This window comes from Notolepis coatsorum (genome assembly GCF_963971535.1).
Source record: "Notolepis coatsorum genome assembly, chromosome: 9".
NCBI lineage: Eukaryota > Metazoa > Chordata > Actinopteri > Aulopiformes > Paralepididae > Notolepis > Notolepis coatsorum.
The window spans coordinates 81,622,171-81,649,575 of NC_140173.1; the positions used below are offsets into that span (position 1 = coordinate 81,622,171).

General features: G+C 45.2%; 1 protein-coding gene across 1 annotated transcript in view; it reads right to left on the reverse strand.

Annotated features, from left to right (window-relative positions):
• The window catches only part of dntt (deoxynucleotidyltransferase, terminal), a gene marked incomplete at its 3' end in the record, with an annotated part of 195,856 nt that overhangs the window by 133,062 nt on the left and 35,389 nt on the right, over positions 1–27,405 (reverse strand). The window contains exon 4 of the mRNA XM_084321927.1: positions 25,866–26,045. Within this exon, the coding sequence (XP_084178053.1) occupies positions 25,866–26,045 (180 nt within the window). The remainder of the gene's footprint in view (positions 1–25,865; positions 26,046–27,405) is intronic.

Genomic DNA, 27,405 nt, shown 5'->3' on the forward strand with positions numbered 1-27,405 from the left:
AGCAGAAATCATCGTTCTTTAATAAGGTTGAGTTAAAACGCCACCTGGGAGCTCTCGTGGAGAGCCTGCCAAAGGTTGCCACAAGGAAAATCCCCTTGTGGTCAGAGAGAGCCAGGGGAACCAATGAGACGTCGAAACTATCAAACAAATTAGGGGATGCGAATGCATAGTCTATTCGAGAGAAGGTTTTGTGTCTGGCAGACAGGTGATACTAATCCTTGAGGGTGGGATTGGATAAGCGCCATAGGTCTGCGAGCCCAGTGTCCTGGGCCCACATCCTGAGGGCCTTAGAGGACCGTTTTTGGTCGCTTGTTTCAGAGGGCCCGGACCTATCCATCTCCGCATCCCAGCACGCATTAAAATCGCCACCCACAATGAGAGCGTATCCAGTAAGTTCCAACATATTCTTCGTGATTGTATTATAGAACGCTGAATCAAATGTGTTAGGGGCATACAATGCTATTATTGCCATCTTCCTATGAGAGAACTCAACTTTTGCTATAGTAATCCTTCCCTCCGTGTCCGACCACACATCCAGGACTTTGATATCAAGGTTACGTCTTGTAACTATGACGACTCCTTTCGTCTTATCATCGGCTGAGGATGAGGAGATAACGTGATATTGTCGATTTGCTAGCCTTGACACATCACCCACCAATAAATGCGTCTCACTAAGGAGAGCAATGTCAATATTTCTTCTCTTCAATAACCAAAGGACACTGGCACGCTTGTGTGGGGCGTTAAGACCTCCTGCGTTCCAAATTAAAATATTCAATTTAGCCATGGTCGAGTTTGTCTAAATGCGTAGAGAACATACCAGTGCAGCCAGGCTGAGTACAGAGGCGCTGATCCAGGCGGGCCCAGACGGTCAATCCCAGGAGTTCAGAGGAGGAACAATTACACACATATAAGACAACAGTACATAAAACACATAAAAATACCACCCCAGTTACAACCCCCCCTCCTTCTACTCTAAACCCTAACCCACCGTCATATTATAAGCCCTCCTATACCCACTCTCCAATCCCCTCCCTATGCCCCATCCACTAAGGATGGTCATCTTCCTATCATTTCCCACTGGAGTCATGGATCCAATAAGACGCTCCCCACTCTGACCCCCCTCTAGATAAACCCCTGATTAAACCCCCACTAGTCCAATAAACACAAATAATAATAAAAATAAAATTCAATAAAGATATCGGTCGAAAACCACCTGAGCCTTGGCCCTAACCTGAGATAACCATAATGGAAAAAATAGCCATTATTATATAATAACTCAACATCACCCCTGCAACCATCTATATCCGAGTCTGCGCATCAACGTCGCAATGTTATAGCACAAATGGATAAAGGAAAATTCAAAACAAAATTAAATTAAAGCATACCAGCAGATAGTCTAAGGCAGGATCGGATCACAGGTAAATTGTGCAAACAGATGTCATTTAAACAACGACAATAATAAGAAAGGGAAAAAAGGGGGTTATGGTCAAAGTGCACACCTGTAACAGCCCCTCTGAACAGGCACAACGGTTGGAATGACATAACCTACGTAAGAATAGAATTAAACACATTAATTAACCCGGGGATGGTAATAAGCAATACCTGACACAACCTGTTATCATATATTGTTTCAATAAAGATATCGTCGAAAACCACCGTGAGCCTTGGCCCTAACATGAGATAACTATAATGGAAAAAATAGCGATTATTATATAATAACTCAACATCAACCCTGCAACCATCTACTTCCAAGTCTGCGCATCAATGTTGCAATGTTATAGCACAAATGGATAAAGGAAAATTCAAAACAAAATTAAATTAAAGCATACCAGCAGATAGTCTAAGGCAGGATCGGATCACAGGTAAATTGTGCAAACAGATGTCATTTAAACAATGATAATAATAAGAAAGGGAAAAAAGTGGGGTTATGGTCAAAGTGCACACCTGTAAGTGCCCCTCTGATCAGGCACAACGGCTGGAATGACATAACCTTTGTAAGAATAGAATTAAACACATTCATTAACCCGGGGATGGTAATAAGCAATACCTGACACAACCTGTTATCATATATTGTTTATATATATATTCAACCGATCTTCTCCTACCGGAGCCCAAAGCTCAAAACAGCCTGGATATAAAAATAAAAGCATACAAGAAGTTAGTATGTATGTACAGCAGTACTCCCAAGGTTCTAAACCTAGTCACCTATTAGCCATGCGATTAAGAATTAATGCACAATTTGCAGATATAACTACCATTAGAGCACAACAAGTACTTGAAACAGACCCTGAAAAAATAAACGATACATTCAAAGAATTCTACTCCAACTTATATAAATCAGAAACGACCTTCGATCAAAACAAAATGGACACATATCTTAATCAAATTATTCTCCCTAAACTTTCAGAGGATGACGCTAAACAGTTAGAAACACCGATCACACTAGATGAACTTAGGGAGGCCATATCTGAAATGCAAAGTGGTAGGGCTCCTGGAAGAGACGGTATCCCACCAGAAATGTACCTCTCTTGTTGCGACATAATTGGACCCTTATTACTAAATATGATTTTATACTCAGTTAAGGAGGGGAACTTCCATAAGAATGACAATATTGCACTCATAACAGTCCTCCTTAAAAAAGACAAAGACCCCACCGAGTGCGGTAGTTATAGACCTTTAAGCCTCCTCGGAACCGATATCAAACTGTACTCTAAGGTATTAGCCATCAGACTACAAAAGCATATGACATCTTTAATTCACCCGGACCAAACTGGCTTCATAAGAGGTCGCTTGATCACCGATAACATAAGACGATTACTACACGTACTAGATGCCAACAAGGAAGACAACACACCTAAGGCGATACTGTCCCTGGATGCAATGAAAGCTTTTGACAGGTTGGAATGGTCGTATCTATGGGCAGTATTAGAAAGGATGGGGTTAGGAAAAGGATTCATTGATATGATTAAAGTATTATACAAAGACCCATCGGCCATGATTACAACAGGTACAATCATCTCCAAAATCTTTCCGGTATCACGCTCAGCCAGACAGGGTTGCCCTCTTAGTCCCGGACTATTCGATCTATCATTAGAGCCTTTAGCACAATATATAAGACAATCCCAATCCATAGAACCAATCATAATCAAGGGCACACAACACAAAATTAGTTTATATGCGGACGACGTAATACTGTTCATGCAAAAACCCCAACACAGCATTGCCTCATCTTCTCAAGCTGATTGAGGACTTTGGAGATCTATCGGGATTTAGGATAAATTGGCCGAAGTCGGCCTTCCTCCCACTTAACGCCCCTGCAAAAAGAAACATAACCCTCCCAAAAGAGATACAGATGGTAAAACAATTTAGATGTTTGGGAGTTGAGATATTCCCCACCATAAGCCAAACGGTGAAGCACAATTACATAAAAATCCAAAACAAAATCAAATACGACCTTGTCAGGTGGTCGAAACTTAAAAACTCATTACAGGCACGTATATCAATAATCAAGATGGACGTCCTACCTAGAATCAACTTCTTCAGCTCAATGCTACCGTTACCCCCTCCAAAGGGTTACTGGAAAGAATTACACTCCTCCACATACAAATTTATTTGGAATAACAAACCACCACGTATAAAAATATCCACCTCACAGAGAAACAAAGCAGACGGAGGTATGGCCACAGAGAAACAAAGCAGACGGAGGTATGGCATTTCCAGATTTCTACCACTACTTTAAGGCGTACACTTTAAGACCACTAACAACATGGTTTGATCCCCAAGCATTAGTATCCTGGAGAAATTTAGAAGAAAATATAGTAGCTCCACATAAGCTGAATGGCATAGTATACACCAAATTACCAATTAAGCAATGCGAACGGAAATTTGGCCCCATAATCACTCATGCGATCCGGATATGGCGCAAAACACAAAAAAAATATTCTACCCTACATAAATGGCATAATCATACTCCCTTATTCAATAACAATGCACTCTGGATAGAAAAACAACCTATAAGATTCCCTAGATGGGAAAAGCAAGGCATACACTCATTAGGAGACGTCTTCAATAAACAGGGTTTTTGTAGTTTCAATGAAATACGCAAAAAATTTAATCTCGCCAAGTCCACATATTACTTTTACGCACAGTTATTGGCATGTTTGAAAGCTCACGGTGTTCCATTAAATATACCAATTGTACACCACAGATACCACAAATTCTTCTATGAAAGAGAGACATCAAGAGGTTTTGTTTCAGATTTGTATCATCAATTACTAACGTCCTCATATGAAACCCTCCACCTAGACTCCGTCTGGAGGAGGGATATACAAGACCTGAAAGTGATTTTGATTGGCAAGAAGCCTGGGCAAATATTCGATTCACATCAAGGAACCCGGACCATCAACAAATCAATCTACTATATTACAGGTGAAGTGTCTTATCTTAGCTTCATTTATCTCTATTTGTAATCGTATAGTTTTCTATATCACCCTTTCCTCTGCATTGGTTTAGGTATTTTCTCAGATGTTCTGTTCAAGTAAGAGAGACTGACGATATGGTCAAAATCAACGGGCGGCGGTTGTTTATTAATAAAACAGCTTAGGAATCAACCAGTACATCGTCAATCTAATTGTCTCTTTCATTCAGTCTAATCGTCTCTTTCATGTGGCTGTTGTCCATGATCTGATCAGCTAGGGCCGATCAGAGCCGTTTCTCCGGTGGTGGTGTTGTCTCAGGTTGTCCATGCGCCAACACCGAGTCATCTCTTAGTGGTTCGCTGGTCTGGTTGTCACGGCAACCTCGCTTTTCGGATCCTTGGAGGTTTGGGAGCGCTTGGTTCTTTCATTACCCTCGGTGGAGTCTGAATCCCCTGCTGCGAGGCGATTTTGTCCGTCATCGGGTCTCAGTCCTCTGGTCATCGCTCTTTCAGTAGCCGTTTGGCGAGTCTCAGGCTCGGTTCTCGAGTTCTGTGTGTCTCTCTCTCCGTCGGTGGAGGTTCAGCGCTCAAGCAAGGAGCGCTCATCTCCAGGTTCCTTCGCTCAGCCGGTGGGTGTGGCGTGTCTCTCCAGGTTCCTTCTGGGTGTGAGTCGGCTCGCTCTCGAGAGATCCTCTCCTTCTCCTCGCTCCCGTCACCGGGTGTGTGTCTCAGCGCTTCCCCAGGTCCCTTCTGGGTGTGCCGTCTCTAGTGGTGCCATCAGCCCTTTTTATCAGAGGGAGAGAGAGAGAGAGGGAGGGGGAGAGAGAAGAGCCCTGCCTGCCTATTCACGTTTCACATTCAGCAGAAGCTTGTCTGCTGGTCTGGTTACAACATGTTACACATTTCTTCTGCTGACACAACCGTTTTTACCATAGAACCTTGCCGGCCTGTTTAATCATTGATTAGTTTAATGCGTGCCATCTCTTCATGCTTCTTGTGACAAATGTTTACCTAGTGTAGATAAGAAACAGACTACTTTGTGTCCTGACAACAAACCCTATATATCCGTCCTTTAATAGAACACCTTATTTACTGATTAAATAATGTGACCAATATTTGTATAGTTTTACCTTCTAATATTTAAGAGTTTTTATTCTTTACTGTGACTAAGTTATTCTAATAGTTTATGCCTACATGTAACCTATGAAATTGCTAAATCTTTTAGTATATCATTGCTTTGCATTGTTTCTTTCAACTAGTGGCAGTTCTCTGTGTAATGGAGATTTCCAAATAGCCTGTGTCACCTTTCTGACCTCTGGTTAGTCAGCAGCTGCCGTGTTGTAACCTGAAGTTCCTTCCTTAGGGTAGGGGTCAGTTTTATGTCTTAAGGTCAGCCATCTGTTTCTGGGGAGTCAACCGCCTCTACCCTAGGGTCTCAGAAATAACTTCACATGGTGTTCTAAATGGCTTTTCTCAGCATTTTGTCTTTCTAATCATTTTCCTTGTACATTTCACTTGCATTTATTCATGTTTTCATTTAGAAATATATGACAATCCACCCTTAGGGGGTTTAATAACCCACTATACAACATTAATTTTCTAAATTAAAACATGTTAAAAATCATAATCATAATTTTTGCTAATATTTTTAAAAATTTCAAAAAAATCCAAAATTTACCCAAATCGAACATACAAAACCCTTTTCCATCTGTACAGTTACAAAATCATCATTTCACTACCTTTTCCTCCTTTCACAGTTATACACATTTATCAGTTATTATTATGACATCCAGTCTAGGTCCGTCTCTCTATGCAAAGAGATGATCGTACCATTCTCAGCTTCTTTTCGTTAAGACTATATTTATCCATTGTACTTAGCTTAAATGTCTATTTTGTGTAATGGACTCTGCAAGAAAAGATTAATACATCACACACTAAAATATTAACACTCTAAACATTTTGAGGGAAATTCAAACAAGCAACATAAATCATTTTTTCTCCTTAAAAAGACCACTGAGGCCTCAATTATCCTCGCTTTCATCCCTGTTAAAACCTCCTAAGGCCTTTACTGCTAACTCGTTTTTGACCGTTTTCTTCTTGTTGTATCTTGTGCTAATCACCGCCTCTTCTTCGTTGTATGCAGGTCTCTGGTACTGCTCCGATTTCCACAGAGGAAACGATTTCCCTCTGTCTTTTTTGCATTTTGGATTATATTTTTACAAACACACAATAGATGGAAACATTTATTTTCGCAGATACATCTTTACTGTTCTGCATTTTGACAATACATTTTTCTCCAATTAATTATCTATGTATTTCACAGCTTCTTACGTTAGCATTCAATCAAATCATCTTTGTCTCATCTCTTTTTGTGCTGTACTGTTTTACTAGATTCCTATCTCAAGATCAACACAACTACCTCCACCCTTGACATTGGAATATCCATTATTTCACTTTCAAATACCTTGTTTCCCGACAGCCCCTCGGTCCGGACAGTCAGCTCCAGACGAGGCCAATCACCAACAGAACCTATGTGCATGGTCAACAAACCACAGTCCTTTAAACACACTCACACACACTCCGCCAGCTTTCAACAAGCCGGTGCAGAGTCTACCATAAGTCAATCATCAAATTCACATGTCTGCACTCTACATGAACACTGTCTCGGCCAATTGGCGACCAAAAACCTACAGAGCTTTCTTATAGACAGAGAAATATGTTCCCCCAACACTTACCATAACCCAAAAAGTGACACAACCCTCCAGATTCTACATCTGGAGTCTTAATGAGCGGAAAACAAACCATGAACCAGCTCCCGTCCATTCTCAGTTTCCAGCTCATTATATCAGACTTCCTACCAGTCCCGCTGTGTCACCACCACCTGCTATCCCTGACCGGCGAGAGAACTCCCCCAGCCAGCCAGTTCCTATAACTATTAGAGTACCAAACAAAAACAAACAAATTAACAAAAAAATTGTGAGTGCCTACATGCTACACACCCATCAAACAGAACTTAACAACATCTAGAGGCATAAATACCCCCGCAAAACTAAGACAGCAAAATTAAAAATCCAAAAAGAAATAAAATAAGTAATGAAATAATAATATTGTTGTTGTTTTTTTTTTTTTTTTTTTTTTTTTTTTTTTTAATTCCTTAATTCAAACTTGACCACCCTTCGATCAAGTATGTAATCACTACTATCAATAGTCCTTTGTTTCTAACCCTGTCTAACATTAAATGTTCCATTGTTCCTGTCTAAAACCAACTGTTTAACCCTTCTCTGACACCGTCTGGTTCAGAGTTCACATGACCACAAGAGCCATTGCGGTGACCATTTTTCTCTCTCTCTCCAATCTGTGCAGCCGGGCCAGGCTGCACAGGTGGGAGATACCAAAAATCGTCCACCATACCATTCTCCCTTACGTTTTCCTCACTGCCACAGCAAGAGTTGATCAGACACACTGTAGCAGAAAGGAAAACCCATGATTTGTCTATTAATTAACTGTTAGTACGATTGGCTCATGCATCTGTCAGTCATTTCATCTCTCCCTGTTAGTTGCACATCCATCTTAGTCGCTTCCACTCATAATCTAATGTACCAACGCTTCTATATATTTTTTATTCTATTTTTATTCCAATCAGTCCTTCTTCCCATTTTAACTTATTAATAACTCTATTTTCCCGAGCACCCAAAAGGCTTTGTTTGTGCATTTCCGCTTTGCTCTTAATTAACCTATGACCTATGCAGACACCCCCTCTGACAATGTCCCAACTCTCCACATTCCCAGCAACCCTGTTTGGACTCTCGCTTCTTACTGGACGTTCGCTGAGTCAGCCACCCTTTGTAACATGACCGAGCGAAATGGCCAACCTCCCCACAATTCCAGCACACAGCCGACGCCGGCCATCCCAGGGGTTCCAGTTTACCCAGTTTACCACGACTCCCACAGTCTCTCGGCTGGCCTCCCACCGTCCCCGCCAGGTCAACCCCTCTCCCGTCCTCTGGGCGCATGTCCTGTTGCCTGGAGGAGAGAGGGGCATACCTGTCCTTTTCTGCTGCCTCTTCTCGGGCCTTCTCTTGTTGGGAGGGGCCTGGAAACTCACCCCTCCTGCGGTTCTGTTCACCCTGTCGCGGCCCAGTTCCCTGTCCGGGCAACGGAGCACAGGGCACTCTTTGATCCCGGCGGCCTAGGTCAGACGCCCGAAGCATGATCTCAACAGCTGTCGCTTCTAGTAGCACAGTCTTTCTCGCCAGTTCTCATCCCAGTCTCTGAGTCTCGTGTGCGGCTTGACCGATCTCCAGCTGTGTCTTCATCAGATCCCGATGAACTGCCTCGTGTTGTTCGAACGCTGTCACAAACGCTCTCTGTTGTCTATAGTATGCTGCCTCTTCCCCCATCTCAGCACTGGCGGTTTGACGTCCCATCGTTGGGCTCCGCCTCCCATCTTGGCTTTGGTGCTGAGGGCAGGGTGGATGTGGGAAACGGGTGGGCTGTAGAAACTGTTCGTGTATTCCATACCTGCTGTCGGTCTCAGTTCCAGCCATCCGGCCAGAGTGGACTTCGTGGGACTGCTGTAACCTCAGTCTCTTTTTCTGCCCCTTGGTTAAACCGCCGTCGCCTGCAATGGACACTCCAGCTTGAATCGGTTCTGGTTGGAGTATCACCGTTGTCACTGGTTCACTCCCCTGTATCGGAATCAAAGTCAACATTCCAAGTCCTTCTGTCGTACTGGTCACATGAGAGAAGTCCATATTCAAATCAACCAGATCATCACTGGTATAGTCTATCTGGGAAATGTCTGCAGAGGCTCTCGGCCTACTCCCCCCAATGGCCTGATCACTATTTTCCATATTGTTGTCGCTGTTATTCTATTGTTTTTGCATCTAACACTTCAGTCGTTCCTATTAATTTTCCACTAAGGTGAACTTCCTATGTTACTGTCATTCATTCCACTTTCAACACACTCTTGTAATCACTGTTTGAAAAAACAAGTTTCTCTGTCTTCCACTACTTCTACTTACTTGAGTTAAAACACTCACACTGTCAAATTTTTACTGTGCAGACAAGGATTGATAACTGGCTTATCATTCATACTTATACCAAGGCGCATTAAAGCCGTTTTCCCTAGATGGTTATGGAAGTCGTTAGAGCTCCTGTCCGGCCGAGCACCTGTACAGAAATAAAGCAGAAACATCCAGACTTAATACAGTGGCATTTCCCTTATTATTTCCACTCTTCGTTATGCATTGGAAATGTCGGGCAACACTATACTAATATATTTAAAGAGACACAGTGTGATTTGTTTGAAAAAATACGATACAGCTTATCTTGTTTTTTGTCCGTTCCTTCAACAGGAACACTGGAGGTTTCCAATCCCCTGTGTGCTCTCTCCACCTGATTTCCTGGGAAATATAATCATTAATCCCCTTCCTATCCATTGTCTAATAATCCTTTGTAAACCTGGTCCTTCATCTGATTCTAATCTCTCTTTGCTTGATGAATCTGTTCATCCTAACCTTATTTCTTACTTTTAAATGTCCGATTAGCGTATTGACTAAATGTATTATTCCGATTAGCGTATCGACTAAATGTATTATTCGCTTTCGCTTCACTTCTCATACTACATCCATTTCATTCATCCTTACACACAACCATTACCCCCCACAACACTTAATAAAAATTAATCAGTGTTGCTACTGCTACCAACCACCTAATCAGGGAAAACAATAAACTTCTAGCAACTTAGATCACTAAAACCCTGACCGACACATAGCACAGCTGGCCACGTTAATAAATGCACGGACACCCGCACTATGCCACCGCAATATCCTTCGATCCTCGAATACACAAAGAACCGTCATCCTACAGTCCAAGCGTTTCCTCCAGTCGCGAATCCGAACGAAAACACCCCAAGCTTTACCACACCAAGAATATCACAATCATCCTACCACCACCTGCACCTAGACAAGCCAACGCCATCCGGTACCTACTTCACATACATAATATCAACGCAGTACAAATAAACCTACAACCAAATGCCCAACAACACGCCGCAATCTAGGGATGGCGAAATACAAAGGAGAGACAGAGGGGGGGCGAAGGGAAAAGAAAAAAGGAGGGAGGGATATAGGGATACAGGGACTAAGGGAGGAAGGGGGGGGGGCCACACAATGCAACATTAACTATTACCAAAACCGTCTAAATCAACTTAACTTTAATCAGACTAAAAGAGTCCGCATGGAGAGACATAGAGGGAGGGGGGGAGGGCTCCAAAATACCCATGAATATCCTATTTACCCTTACACAAATATTTTAGCAAGTAACACTATTCTTACATAACCAATCTTAATATAACCAATACTCCACGCCCATGATGAATTGAAAATGGGGGACCCTGATGTAAACAGACGAAAGTCTTTCTCTGGTCTGCATCCCTTAACAATGTGTGTATTGAGCTGCACCGCATCGTACCCATTCTACAATTCGTTTAATAAAAATTTTCAATCAATCAATCAATCAGGCAATCCATCCTAAACAAAACTCCCTTTGTGCACCTGTCATCCCACAAAGTCAAACAGGAGACAGGGATGGAGCGGAGGGGGCGGGGGGGGGGAGGGAGGGAGGGAGGGAAGGAGGGAGAGAGGGAGGGAGGGAGGGGGAGAGAGAGGAGGAGGGAGGGAGGGGAGTGTGAACGAGGGAGGAAGAGACAGGAAAAAAAAAGGGGGGGGGGGTTCACGCCAATCCCACCAGCGCCATTACACCTGGCCCATAACAAATACAGACCTATAATCAAACCAGTAAACACACCCATCATCAACAACAGAAAAAACCGAACATAAAGATTTACAAATCCCACAAACGGTCGCTACTCAAAACCTATTATAATAATAATAATAATAATGGATTGGATTTATATAGCGCTCTTCTCTGGACTCAGAGCACTTCACAGAGTCCATTATTCGTTCATACACAGTCATACCGTGGTGGTAAGCTACAATTGCAGCCAGAGCTGCCCTGAGGCAGACTCACGGAAGCGTGGCGAATAATCATCGCCTACGGCCCCTCCGACCACCACCAACCATTCATTCACATGCATACACATTCATCGAGGCAAGTAGGTTAAGTGTCTTGCCCAAGGACACAACGGCAATGGGATGTACATGGGCTTGAGCGGGATTCGAACCACCAACCCTTCGATCATTGGACGCCCCGCTCTACCCCTGAGCCATAGCCGCCCCATAACCACCACTGTTCTCTATTGCTTACTGCACCTCGTTCCACCTGTAAAGGTGAAACTATAAAGAGGCAACAGCGCCTCCGCTGGAACGTCTCGTCCATCACCAACGCACTACAGCACTCACCACTTCCTGTAGGAGGCGCCCACGCCTCCCCCGCAAGTGCGTCATTACGTAAACCACCCAAGACGTCAACCTGACGTTTCCACCTCAAACCACAAAACTACAATTCCAGAATCCCCTACACCGGAAGCCCCTGTCCTCCGCCCCTCTAAGATCCCGCGCTAGCAAAGAGTAGCAACACGCGAGATTCCCCGAGAGTCCAACCATGCTATATGTTAGCACAGGTAGCTTAGCATCTTAGCTTCGTTAGCTCAGTGCCGCTAGCACCAGCTTAGCTTAGCATCCAACATCACTCTCCTAAAATGGCCCAGTCTCCTGTTGATCCGAGCGGCACAACACATCGCAACGTTACACAACCCCTGCTTTACCCCGTAACACAACTTTAATCCTATTTAGCCCCGTTCACAGAACATATATTTTTATCCTTATTCCAGCCCGCTCGCCCGATTGCCCCGGCCGGCTCCGTATTTTAAATCTAACGCTCCCGATCCAGCCCCGTATTTCAAATCTAACGCACCCCAAGCTCCGACGCTTCCAGTGACGTCATTAGCTCCAAAATCCCAGTTTCTTTGATCTTTACTACATTACTTTTAGACTTCCAGACCACCGTTATGAAAAATTTCAACGAACATGTCATTCATTCAATTCACTCGACAACGCAACACAGCGACCACACGCTAGTCCCGTCGCGCTCAGCTAATGCTGGCAGGACAGGGTGTGGTTTCTCCCCGCTGCAGCCTTGGCCACCTGGTTCATAATAATACAAAAAAATATCTTGGCATTCACTCAGAGCTCCTAACATTCATCCATTTAAACACTATACTTAGCAAAACAATGTCTCATTCATAAGCATACCATTCATTTCTGCACACATTCCTTCCAAACGCATTTCCTTGCTTTTTCACACAATATCCTCCTATGTTCTAATCCCCTGTGCAATATCTACTTCCAAAGTGCTTCATATATCTACTGAGTCCGACTTGCTATACCCCTGAGAAACCCACTCCATTCATGTATTGTAGCCCGTGAAAGTTTCAGCAGCGCCCTATGTTGGCTTGTATCGGAGTTGTTATATGGCCAAATCGTGTGTTCGACCGCACTCCCCGCCACCCGTAGAGCCCCTTGCATTCATCCACGCGGCTGATGTTCATCAGATATCGACCTTAGCCAATCTGAGCCTAAATGACGTCGGACTGAAGTGGTAATTCGCTTATTGGAACGTCTTCCAAAGTCCATTACTCGTCGCACCGATTCTAAGTGTGGTTTCTACAGCATTCTAGCCCGACCCTAACATCTCCCTGTTCTCTGTTTCTCTTCGCGTAACCAGGCTACCCTGAACTTCACCACGGTTCTCTATTCTACTCTACACTCCGTTTTCTGTTCTCTTCGTGGAACCAGGCTACCCCTGTGCTACACCACGGTTTTTAAACTCTTTACCTTACCCTCTAATGAACCACTCCGTCACTCACAGTCCCACTTCCCGCTATCTGTGACTAATCTCCATTCTACTGCTCCTACGCCGGTCCCCTCAAATATTTTACCTAATCCCTAGCCTATCCCCTAAGCTGATATAACTAAATACAGACATCTTTTTCCTCTCCTCACTTGGCCTTGTACCAACTATAGGCATCCTAACTGAACATCCCTATACGCTTCCTAAGTGCAACGCCGTGTGTGGCTGAGACCAGAGCCAGGTTGTGAAACCTGGACCCCGGTACTCCTCCAACACCAACATTATCCTGGTCCATTTACAACTCATTCCTACCTAATGCAATAGCAACCCCAAAATGCGAGACTGCTTCGACCATTTACCATTTTAAACACATAGTACTACTTACCTATCCCACTGGCCTCGGTCGAAATGGTGACGATCTCAGTCCTCAGTCGTAGAGAGCATCGATGAGGGGAGAGACCTCTCTGTGTCCTTGAGAAGTGGCTGCTGTCGTTTTCAACCGGTACTGGCCGAATGCAGGACGGGTCACGGACCAATTGAAGTGTCTTATCTTAGCTTCATTTATCTCTATTTGTAATCGTATAGTTTTCTATATCACCCTTTCCTCTGCATTGGTTTAGGTATTTTCTCAGATGTTCGGTTCAAGTAAGAGGAGACTGACGATATGGTCAAAATCAACGGGCGGCGGTTGTTTATTAATAAAACAGCTTAGGAATCAACCAGTACATCGTCAATCTAATTGTCTCTTTCATTCAGTCTAATCGTCTCTTTCATGTGGCTGTTGTCCATGATCTGATCAGCTAGGGCCGATCAGAGCCGTTTCTCCGGTGGTGGTGTTGTCTCAGGTTGTCCATGGCCAACACCGAGTCCTCTCTTAGTGGTTCGCTGGTCTGGTTGTCACGGCAACCTCGCTTTCGGATCCTTGGAGGTTTGGGAGCGCTTGGTTCTTTCATCTACCCTCGGTGGAGTCTGAATCCCCTGCTGCGAGGCGATTTCGTCCGTCATCGGGTCTCAGTCCCTCTGTGTCATCGGCTCTTCAGTAGCCGGTTTGGCGAGTCTCAGGCTCGGTTCTCGAGTTCTGTGTGTCTCTCTCTCCGTCGGTGGAGGTTCAGCGCTCAAGCAAGGAGCGCTCATCTCCAGGTTCCTTCGCTCAGCCGGTGGGTGTGGCGTGTCTCTCCAGGTTCCTTCTGGGTGTGAGTCGGCTCGCTCTCGAGAGATCCTCTCCTGTCTCCTCGCTCCCGTCACCGGGTGTGTGTCTCAGCGCTTCCCCAGGTCCCTTCTGGGTGTGCCGTCTCTAGTGTGTCGCCATCAGCCCTTTTTATCAGAGGAAGAGAGAGAGAGAGAGAGAGAGAGAGAGGGGGGAGAGAGAGAAAGAGCCCTGCCTGCCTATTCACGTTTCACATTCCAGCAGAAGCTTGTCTGCTGGTCTGGTTACAACATGTTACACAATTTCTTCTGCTGACACAACCGTTTTTACCATAGAACCTTGCCGGCCTGTTTAATCATTGATTAGTTTAATGCGTGCCATCTCTTCATGCTTCTTGTGACAAAATGTTTACCTAGTGTAGATAAGAAACAGACTACTTTGTGTCCTGACAACAAACCCTATATATCCGTCCTTTAATAGAACACCTTATTTACTGATTAAATAATGTGACCAATATTTGTATAGTTTTACCTTCTAATATTTAAGAGTTTTTATTCTTTACTGTGACTAAGTTATTCTAATAGTTTATGCCTACATGTAACCTATGAAATTGCTAAATCTTTTAGTATATCATTGCTTTGCATTGTTTCTTTCAACTAGTGGCAGTTCTCTGTGTAATGGGAGATTTCCAAATAGCCTGTGTCACCTTTCTGACCTCTGGGTTAGTCAGCAGCTGCCGTGTTGTAACCTGAAGTTCCTTCCTTAGGGTAGGGGTCAGTTTTATTGTCTTAAGGTCAGCCATCTGTTTCTGGGGAGTCAACCGCCTCTACCCTAGGGTCTCAGAAATAACTTCACATGGTGTTCTAAATGGCTTTTCTCAGCATTTTGTCTTTCTAATCATTTTCCTTGTACATTTCACTTGCATTTATTCATGTTTTCATTTAGAAATATACGACACAGGACATACTTGACTCCTATAAGACTGAAAAAAATGGGTCTTATACAAGACTCCAAATGCTCCTTATGTACAAATGGGGACGAGGGGACATTTATGCACATGTACTGGGACTGCCCACCAGTTAAGATATTCTGGAAAGAGGTGACCCAGCAACTATCAAATCTCTTAACTTGGAATATACCTGTACACCCCTCTGTACTACTGCTGAATGATGTTTTTGAGTGTGCAGTACATCCACAGCTAAAGAGATTGGTTTTATCGGGTATTACAGTGGCTAAAAAGCTGATAGCATCACGATGGTTCCAACCGGAAAAAATTTGCCGAAAGGTCTGGATATTACATATCTCGATGTGATCTATCAAGAAATATCTACAGCAAGAATTTTGGGTCTCAATGAATCCAAAATGACATTGTGGTTAGAAGTGGTGGAGAAAATAAAAGCTAGCATATAATGGTAATGTCTGGTTAGGAGCAAGGGAAAATGGATGGATTATCCAATGGGGGGTCCGGAAGGGGGGGGTACGAGCTGGAGCATATGTGTGTAGGTTTTTAGATAACAGGTATTAAAGGTATATCCTATATAAGACAATTAACTAAAATGTGATTTCATTGGATGTGCACTGACAACTAATGCTTGTATATCTTATCGTGTGTTGTCATGTTTGTTTATGTGTTTGTTTAAAAAATAATAAAAAAAAATAAAATACAAAAAAAAATAAGTTAGTTAAGGACCCGATCACCGTTGAATTGTGCGAACCGATGACACTTAAACAGCAACAACAACCAAAGTGCGTAAATATTAACGGGTCTCGAATGTCTCAGCGCAGACGTTAGACGCAGCCCGCTAGCTAGCCCGAGGCTAGCGCGTAAGCTAGTGATGAATCCGGATAGCACGTTAGAGTCTGTTATGTACATTGTTCAGCTAGCTTGTTAGCTTCCAAAGAGGCGATACACAAGTACGACCATGAGGTCAGCATTAGCAAGTAACAGAAGTCATTGGGAAGCCCCGCTAGTTGGATGGGCAGTGGACAGTTAGCATGTCTAGGCATGACAGCATGAATAGTCGGCCCTATCAATGTATTCAGGCCCACATCGCCAAGTCACTCACCCGTCATAGATATCAAGCTACAGTCTCGGCTATCCCCTCGAGATATTCCTTTGCTTTAGCCAACGACCAAAATGAACGCCGACCATCGACCTTATCCAACACAGATAATTTCGCGGGAGCGAATAGCGTGGGCCTCAGGCCTAGTTTCCATAGCTTGGACAGGACCACTTTGTATTCGCCTCTCTGTGCTTGAACCTCCGGCGTAAAGTCTTCGAAAATGGCCATTTTGTGATCGCCAAGCCTTAGATTACCCCTTCTGGCACGAGCCAACCGCATGATGAGTTCTCTCTGCTGTAGCCTGTTCAGCTTGACAATGATGGGCCTCGGTTCCTTGTTCACTCCAGGAGTGGTCCTGCCCGCTCTGTAGGCCGATTCACATACGGGAGGGGAGGGGAGGACATCATTCCCCAGTATTTCTTGCAGCAATTCCGGCATGGTCTCAGAGAGACGGCCTTCCCCGCTGCCCTCCGGTACTCCAACAATCCTGATGTTGTAGCGTCTCTCCCGGGACTGTATTTCCACAATTACCAACTGTAGTTTGGCAACTTCGGCCTGCCTAGCCAGCAGGGAGAGCTCCAGATCCGCCATCTTCTCGCCCTGTAATGAGGCCTCCGTCGTTAGCGCAGCTAGTTCGATAGCATTAGCCGAGGAGACAGCGTGCAGCGACTCCATCTTGTCTATCAACGGGACGACCGCCAACCTTATTTCCTCTGATATCTCTCGATGAAGGTTATCACAAAAATCCGCCAGCACTTTTCTTTGTGTTTCAGCGAAGCGTGTCTCAGATTCTGCATGGAGCTTGGTCATGACCGAGAGCACAGCTTCGCTTATCTCCCCGACACCGGGCGATGGTGCGGCCAGGCCCGGTGGTAGTTTGCTGGCTTGAGCGCTCATGGATCTGGTTTCCACCACCGACATCGCAGAAAGTCGAACAAATTTACGACAGTAGTTGAAACTCGACGACTTAACAAGCAGACAAAAAACAAATAAAAATTAAATAAAGACTAATGGGGAAAAACGTATATTCCGCACGGTAGAAGGGAGCTCACGTGAAACACGTCTACTCCATAATCGCCTAGCTCCGCCGCCTACAGTTTATTGTTAAAGGTTTCTACAGGTCATTAAGGAAGGGTACTGCTTTGGGGAGCGAAAACATTATTCATCTGCCATCAGGTGTGGGAGGGCTCAGGAAATATTGGGGGAAGTGGGGGTGTGTGGGGATTCTACTGCTGATCGCCCTGGAAGGCAAGAAGGTCCAGAGTACCATCCCTAGGTAAGTGAATCCTAGGCCCCATCCGCTCCTGCTGCTCGACATTCCTGGCCTACAGTCGGGGGTCCAGCTAGACTCAGCTCTGCTGCATCCCGCTACCAGGTGGCCGTGTACAACCACTCCCATAATGCAGGGATAATCCACCCTGCTACACATAGATTGCGACTCCCCTGCATTTCTCTAACAATGGTTTGATCTACTGCCTCACAAGTCCCACCCACAACAGTCCTGATCATGCAGCCAGGTGCTGTTGGCTGAGTGCGTGTGTATAAAGACGGTCTGTCATTGGTGGTGGCAGGCAGACCTTTTATGTAAGTTACAATGCTCAATACAATAAAACACATTTATAATCATCACCGTCTCTTAATTTTTGCTGCTTTGAATTACAGGTCACAGTCTTTATGTTAGCTAGCTGTTAGCTAACGGTGTTGTCAAGATCCACAGTCCTCAGGCCCCCTCCTCGCTCTCTGTCTCCGATGATCCTCTCTCTCTCTCTCTCTCTCTCTCTCTCTCTCTCTCTCTCTCTCTCTCTCTCTCTCTCTCTCTCTCTCTCTCTCTCTCGAATTTTCTTGATGCTCCCAGTTACCGTAGCTGGTGGTGAAAGATCATTTAGTAAGTTGAAACTTATCAAGAACTATTTAAGATCTACCATGTTGCAAGAGAGGTTGAACAGCCTTGCAATGTTATCGATTGAAAGCAAGCTGGCTCTATCACTTGATTTCAAAGAGCTCATAAAAGATTTTGCCACCAAGAAGGTCCGGCGATTGGCGTTTGGGATTTAGGGATACAAATCCAGTCTATGACAGGATTGTGGGATGTTTCCCTATAGTAAGCTGACAGGCTACAGCCCACATTGTGAACAATTACTATCTGATGCATAGTTCTCTAGCACTACATTTTTCATTGTTTGCTGTAAGTGTGTTCATGTCCTGAGAGTTTATTGTTTTATAATTGTGTTCAAATCTTCAGTTAATTTATACTTTTGTCCTTGTGTTGTTCAAATCTTAATTGAATAAGTCAAAGAATGTTGAGATTTTTTGTTTGTTCATTCCTGTATTGGGTGTCATTTTCAATTAAATAGACAGAAGATAAAGTTGATAGTCAGTGCATGTTGATTTCTTGCAGTCCATTACAGTTCATTAACTTCAACAGGGTTTTCAAGGTTGGGTATCATTGTGTCATTTAGGGGGTGGGCGCAAGGTCATGACCCCACCAGTATCCAAGAATCCTGAATTGTCCAATAGCTCAACACTTGTCACTTGCGCCTCCTTGAATTACTTGCACGTGTAACAGGTAGGGCTTTAGCACTCTGCTGAGAAAGGCAGCAACCCGGCCCCTACAGCAAAAAAGCTAGTAAGATAAGATAAGATATTCCTTTATTGATCCCCTTGGGGAAATTCAGGCATCATAGCAGCATGGGGGAAGGGGGGGGGGGTACAGGTAGTAAAAACAACACAAGCAGTGTAAACAAATAGGTCAATATAATTTACTATCTAACTAACTGAAAAATATATTCACAGTATTCACAGTGTCACATAAGGTGCAGTATGCATAAGGTAGTGTTATAATTTACTATCTACTTGTAGCACCCTGAATATTCGACTATTATTCAGAAGTGCTGACTTGCCTTTTATCTCCCCTTTGTGCACAAAGACATATTAGCTAGTTTCCATTGGTATTCTCCTGAACAATGACGCGGGTTTCTCCTTCTCTCACCGGCTGGAATATGGATTATAAACATTAAACTGAATCATATTCAATTCACCCAGTTCTTCCTGTGGGGCTAGTTGGCGGTACCAGCAGGGGGCGGCGGTGGCAGGCGGAGCGCACAAGAGAGGGATGGAGGAGAAGCAAGTCAACTGAAACGGAAGTGGAGAGAACCAGCCTCTTCGACGTTGGACTTGGACCTGAATGGTTGTGTCGTTGGAAGAGCCCCGTAGTGGACCACGCGGGTGAACGTATTGAACTTGAATATATTACTGGGTTATACTAGAAATATAAGCGTAGTAGCGTGTTGAATATCCCCACTGAATAACCCTAGTGATACAACGAGTTATCCTAGAAGAAAGCGGTATAGCCAAGTTGGCTTATGTTAACGTTATCCCCTCCAGCGAGGTAGCCGGCAAGCGTTGCCTGAAGAGAACTGGTGGTTAGAGGCACCGTGCGTTGTTGCATGTTTTGGCTAGCAGGAGGGCTGTCTAGGACCCACAGAGTAGCTTCAGTTAAGGTAGCCTCCAGATTATTAAAGCGTGTCAACCCAGCACCGGCAGCCAGCAGCCTGTCAGCGTCGGCAGTCTACATCTTCTCAGCACCGGCGGTCGGCAGCCTAGCACGGGAGTTCGTCCCGTCCAGCAGAGGTCACCATCACCCAGCACGCGCCTCCAGCCCCGCTACTGCCCCCTCTGCCTAACACAGCTTGCTAGCTCCTGGGACGGGAGCGTTCGACGCCATCTTACCACCCGGACGAGTGGTGGTGCGGCGAGGCCGCCATTTTGGTTGAGTACACTGGCGCTTCAGTGCTCAAGATCCTATTGCACAGTACACAGTGTGGCACGGCCTACGGCGAAGCTAATGTTGCTAACTACAGTTCATAGGGGTACCCCATAAACATTACATGCCGGCATTAGTATAGGACTTTTGTTTGGTAAAGTGGGCCCACCTTTTTCATTTTCTTTGAGTGTGATAACGTGTTTGTTCTTTGATATTACTTTCCCATCTACTTAACCATTTCCCTCTTGGAGGTAACCGACATGTCATTATATAAGTAAAGCCTTAGAGAGGTATTATCACTACTATATAAGTAAAGCCTGAGAGAGGTATTATCCCTGGTACTAACCCAGACGTGGGTGATGAGTCAAGCACATTGAAGTCTATTATATTTGGGTCGGCAATACCTGTTTCTATACGGTGTGGGTGTATTTTACAAGTGTTACAAGAGATGGAATTACAACTGAAGTAAACATAGAACCACCCTTTACTATTGACTATTTGTAGCTGAACAGTACAAATAACAGTAAAGAATGTAGATGGGAGTCTTGTGTGCGTGTCCATTCCTGAGTCTATTATTAACCCTTTTGGTGTGGGTAACGTTAACGCATTTAACCCCTTCCTACCCAACTTCCCCCTTTCCACTATTAAGGTTTCTAATGTCACCGAGGGAGGGTACTGCTTGCGGGAGGAACTAAGTTATTTATTTTTAATTCAGTCACTAGGTGTGGGAGGGTTAACGGAGGTATTGGGGGAAGTGAGAGCGAGTTGGGGAGTACTGCTGACCGCCCCGGAAAGGCGAGGAAGACCAGAGTACCAGACCAGGTTGGTAAATCCCGGGCCCCATCCACTCCCACTGCCGGCCTCCAGTTTGACGCTCCAGGCCCAAAGACGAAGGTGTCCACCCTGCTACATACTGAAATAGACATTATTCACAGTATCACAGTATCCACTGAAATATACATTATTCACAGTATCACAATATCCACTTAAGGTGCAGTATGCCTAAGGTAGTGTTATTGTCCTCCTTGGGTTCCTATTAGTCCTAGGTCAATGTCTGGCAGCAGTCGCTGCCCCCTGTTGTGGAGCCTGGAGGCCGCTAGTCGCTGCCCACTGTTGTGGAGCCTGATGGCCGCTGGTATGAAGGACTGTCCGAGGCGGTTAGTTGAGTGTCGGGGGGGTATGAGTCTGTGGCTGAACGTGCTTCTTATCTTGACTAGCTTGTCGTAGAGGGGGTGGTAGGGGTTCTCCATGATGGCAGCCAGCTTCCTTCTCATCCCCCTCTCTGCCATCACCTCTAGTCTAGGTAGCTGGATTTGCACCACGGAGCTAGCCTTCCTCACCAGCTTGTTGAGCTTGTTGGTGTCCCTTGAGTTGATGTAGCCTCCCCAGCATGCCACAGCATAGAAGAGGACACTGGCCACTACAGACTGGTAAAATGACCATTTTTATCTATTGCACACGTTGAAGGACCTGAGTCTCCTCAGGAAGAACAGCCTGCTCTGTCCCTTCCTGTAGAGGGCCTCTGTGTTATCCGACCAGTCCAGTTTATTGTTCAGGTGTACCCCAAGGAACTTATATGAGTCCACCACCTCCACCTCCACCCCTCGGATGGTGATGGGAATCGGGGGGGCCTCTTCTTGCCCATCCGGAAGTCCACCACCAGCTCCTTGGTCTTACTGGTGTTGAGTTGGAGGTGGTTGCTGTCGCTCCACCCCACAAAGCTCTCCACCAGGGCTCTGTACTCCTCCTCATCATCGTCGGTGATGTAGCTTACGATGGAGGAGTCGTCTGAGAACTTCTGCAGGTGGCACCCGCTTGAGTTGCGGCAGAAGTCTGAGGTATAGATGGTGAAGAGGAAAGGTGACAGCACAGTTCCTTGGGGGGCGCCGGTGTTGCTCACCAGTACGTCAGACTGACTGTCCTTTAGTCTGACGTACTGCGGTCTCTCAGTGAGGTAGTCCTTAATCCAGGCCACCAAGCCGTGCTCCAGCTGCATCGCAGAGAGCTTCTCCGCTAGCAGTGGCGGCTGGATGGTGTTGAAGGCGCTGGAGAAATCAAAGAACATAATCCTCACTGAGCTGCGCGGCTTCTCCAGGTGCGTGTACGCTCTATGGAGCATGTAGATGATGGCGTCCTCCACCCCAATGTTTGCTCCGCCTGCAACAGTTCAAAATCAAAATCTGCTTCGTAAAAGGTTTACTCAGTTTGAGTAAAATGTACTCAGTTTGAGTCAAATTTACTCTGCAAAATGTACTGTGTATATCGAAGCAGGGAGTGATTGTATACTACAGAGCACATCAAAATGTAAGTGTCTGTCAACCTAATAGTGTGCTTGAGTAGACTTTGTGTGGGAGATGGGATTATAGAGAGACAGGACAAGTAACAGCTTTTGTATGTTGAGTATCAGAAAACATTGTCACAAGAATAGGGGAAAATATGCCTAGCCTAGTGCGACTCAAGGTTCTTTGGTAGACTATTGCATTGGTTCATTCATTGAAGATGAACGCAATGCGACATCCTTTACTAGGCTCACCCACAAACAGTTCAGGTGCTGAACTGCTGATCCGAATGTATAGGTAAAAACCATATTATGCGTTTTCATCAATAAATAAATGGCCAAAAACGCGCGCTCGCAAGGATTAGGGGCCCACAAGTAAATTCTTTCATGGGGCCCAGAATCGACAGCTACGCCCCTGGGTATAGGCATTGGAGTTCAGAATTCCCTAGCCCCTGACCCTTGCCACTACACACCTAACCATAACCCAACCCTAAACATAACCCTAAAATGGCCTATTTTAAAGTGAGGATCATCTGACATTTTTTTAATGTTGTCCTGGTCTGAGCTCCTGTTCTCTAGCTCTCTCTACAGAGAGGTGCACCAGTGAGACACTTTGAGACCATCTGAGTCACATAAAAGCCTCTTCTTCTAAGGGGTCATTGGGTCTGCCCAGGCCTCATCTTCGGCTTTATATAATGAATATGTCTTAGTGCTGAGTGGTGACAGTGAGGCTTGATTTGGACACTTGTTTGAAGACCCTCAGTGTGTGAATGAGGTTTAGTGTGTGGAGCTGCAGGGCACACCTGCGCCTTTTGCATTCTCTCCATTTCCTGACAGCCAGTGATGATTTCTGCCCAGAGGGAATGAGGGGCGAGGAGATGTTTACTAACTTTACTAACCTCCCCTGCAGGGTGCAAACCATGGGGGAGCTGGGGGAGCCATGGCTCCCCTATATGAGACATCAGCCCCCCTGAAAACATGATTTGTGAATTTTTGGGGGGTCTCTAAAATACTGACAATAAATGCTATTTTTGCCATGCATTTCAAATTTTTCTGTAATTTTCTGTATTGTCATCATCGTGTATAATAATAAAATTAGGCTATTTTGATGTATGATTAATGATTTGCGCAATAATTCACCGTAATAGACAAGAGCATAAATCTATGGGGTTGCGGCTACTCGTAATATATGGCAACATGCATGCTATTCTTGCGTTTACCATTCGGAGCGTGGTGGCGCTGCAGCCTGCAGGCACAAATCAAAAAAAAATACAGGTATTCAGGATAACGTCGAAAGTTAAACGAAATATCAAAGAAGTAAGCCTTCTAATTCTAACCAATTTTGGTTTTACAAAGAAGGCGAAGCAGCCTGCTGCGGGGACTATACTAATGTGACATGCAGATTTTGAGAATTGGGCAGATCTTCACCATCAGGTGGGTGGCGATAATGTTGCATTTGCCTACTATAATAATGTTAGACTCGATGTGCTTATCGTGGACTTGTTGTTCGGTATTGGTTCATCCGTGTGTTTATGTGTAAATAGGACTGTTGTGTGTGAATTTGAGTGTTGGATCAGAGGGGTTAATCTGAGCATGTGTATTTCAATATGTGCGTCTTCATCATGCATGCAGACACCTGTGTGGTGTGGACTATGTGTGGTTCTGTAACATTACTCATACCTATAGCCTATGGGCTTGCATCCACCTACCGCATATTTTCAGCTGAAAAACGCTGGCGGAGCGCTGGTAGTGCTGGGATGAAGCGCTTTATTGTATATTAATTATATATATAGTTATTGCCTGACACCACAGTTCGCCCTTTGCTTTTTATTAGCTTTTTATTAGTGTATTCGTGTAGTTATTAGAAAAATAATTAGCTCCCGCGAAGACCATGGTATGGTTCGCACACTGCTCCCCTGACTCACACCTGGCTCTCACTTGGGCTACCAGTTGCCTTGATGACAAACGCCATTGGATGAGTTGTAACTCCCTGCAGCTCAATGGCAGTAAGACCGAAGCCATCCTCATCGGCACCCCCCATCAAACCAAACAGGCCGGTATCACCCATATCACCATTGACAATCACTCCATCCCCCTCTCCTCACTTGTCACCAGCCTGTGTGTAAAGTTGGACTCATCACTATCATTCGATGCGCACATAAAAACAGTCTGTCGAACCTCCTTCTACCACCTGAGGAACATCTCCAAACTCAGACCCTCACTCTCCCAGTCTGATGCCGAAAAACTGGTCCATGCATTTGTCAGTTCCTGCATCAACTACTGTAACTCTCTGCTGGCAAAACCATCCAGAGGTTACAGTACGTCCATAACAGAACCCGGTAAACACAACACATCACCATTCCCTTCACTGGCTGCCAATAAACCAGCGGATCAACTTCAAGGTTCTCCTGCTGGTCCGACCATAAACCACTCCGGCCCGACCTATCTCCAGGACCTCCTCTCCCCTCAACCTGCATCCAGGTCACTCAGGTCTGGCAGCCAAAACCTCCTCGCCATCCCACGCACTAGGCTGTCAACCATGGGGCACCGTGCTTTTTCCACACTGGGGCCGCGCCACATGTGGAATCAGCTGCCAGGGTCCATCAAGGCCTCAGTCTCCCTTGCTGCCTTCAAGGCCCGCCTTAAAACCCATTTATTTTACTCGGCCTTCCACTAGGGCCTGTTTTTTTATCTGATCCTATGTTTTATGTTTTTAATTTCATTCATTTTAAATGTTTTTATGTTTTAAACCTTGTTATTCTTATGTTTTTATTTTATTCATTTGAATGTTTTCATGTTTTAAACCTTTTATTTTATTTAAAATGTTATTTTCCTTCTGCTATGAAGCACCTTGAGAGCTCACTGAGTTTAAAGTGTGCTATATAAATGAAATCTATTATTATTATTATTATTATTATTAAGTGACCTGAATCCCGATATGACATTTCTTTCCCAAGGAGATGCATAAGAGGGGCTTGTGTGGTGCTGTTGTTGTTGATGTGTGTTCTTGTTCTTGTTCTTCTGTGTCTGTGTGTATGTATGTGTATTACAATGTTTGCCTTGTGTAGGCTGCAGCTGCCACTCTTGTGTCTGTGTGCACACAAGTGTGTGTGTGTGTGTGTGTGTGTGTGTGTGTGTGTGCGTGTGCGTGTGCGTGTGCATGTGTGTGTGTGTGTGCGTGCGTGCGTGTGTGTGCGCGTGTGTGTGTGTGTGTGTGCGTGCGTGCGTGCGTGTGTGTGTATATATATATGTGCATGTGTGTCCAATCAGGCCTCCATGTACAGTATATGTACCCTGAATGCATGCCTGCGGCTGTTTGGCTGTGGGCTGGGAGTGCTGGGTGTGATCAGGGCAGCAGCAGGGTCCCAGGGGCAGTGACTTACCTCCATCACTGCTTTGGTGTGCTCCCCCAGGCATGGAAGACCCCGCGTGGCCCCCAGACATCGCACCGCCCTGGGCAGGCTCTTCAGCAGCGAGGCAGCTCTTCTGAAGGCCAGGCATGGCCCCTCGTTCTCGCTGAACTCACAGCTCTCCGCCAGCACCTCAAACGCATCCTGGAGGATTTGGGGGTGGGGGTGGGTGGTGGGGGGCAGAGAGAGGAAAAGGGAAAGAGAGAGGGAGACGAGAGGAAGGGATGTCAGAGAGAAAGATGAGATGGAGAGAGAGAGAGAGACGTGTCAGGTGTGCACTCACACGTAAGAAGCACTGACCCGAGGTGGCAACCAGACAGGTATCAGAGCCCCCCAACCCCTCGAGCAACCCCCCACCTACCCTTCCCATCCACCCCCTCCCACTCTCACTCCTTGTCGTGGCATAGGCCCTCTTCCAGATGACTGCACAGCCAGATTTGGGTTGGCGAGCGCCAGAGAGGGAACCTGTCATCCTGCGCTTGTTCACAATTCCCCAGGGGGCAGCGGTGGACCTTCCCAAGTGGTAACATGGTGCGGGACAACTGTCTTGGCCTTTTGATATTTTCAATATGGCTTCGTAGGGTGCGTGCGTGTGCGTGTGTGTGTGTGTGTGTGTGCGCGCGTGCGTGTGTGTGGAGGGGGGGGGGGGGGGGGGTTCGGGGTCCCAGAGGAGGAGGTGGTGTTCAAAGGATGAACTCTTTACTGACTCACAGATCCCTAAACTGGTGGGAAGTTATTCCTACCTGGCTAATTTAGCAGGGATTTCTACAGAAATAGTATTCTTGCTCCTAATCTTAGCAGTTAATCTGAAGGGATTCTCAGAGTCCTACAGTTATAAAAAGAAAAGCTCCTAAATCTGGAAGATATGAGAGAAGTGGAGGGATTTAGTGGGGAAATGTACTGTACTTGAAAAGTACTATGTGGAAAATTATGATGCAGATATGCTGCAGGAAGTCTCTTACGTCAGTATCCTCATCACTATTCACGTCACTTGAACAATATTGAATATTGGGTCAGAGTCAATATTGAAACGAATGAATAACAATATTTTGATATCAAACCAATACACAAGGCCATATTAATCATTGACTACTCTGAGGAAATAGTTTGAGAATCGAGGATTCAGATGCAATGTTTTATTACCACATTGGCATCTCATGCTCTGCCCCCAGAGCAGTTGTAAGAATCAATCGCGGCACGTTCAAACAATACAAAGTGAAAAGTTTGTATTTTTGAAGTTCCACTGCACACGTTCCAGTGACAAAGTGCCGGTGCACATGGGGAACAGATGGCTGCGTGTGCAGCACCTGGAACGCTTCAGGGAGAGACTGCTGTTGCAGAACCAAGCTGATGCGGCTGCTGCTGCCAACAGCCAGTGTAGGACAATGTTGCTTTTTTTTTTTACCATTTAGACGTTTTCATTATGTTCCCGTCAAAACCGTTGAAAAATAGATCTGCGGTTTTCAAAGGATTACGCGAGTACATGAGATGAGCATTTATTTTGACACGCACG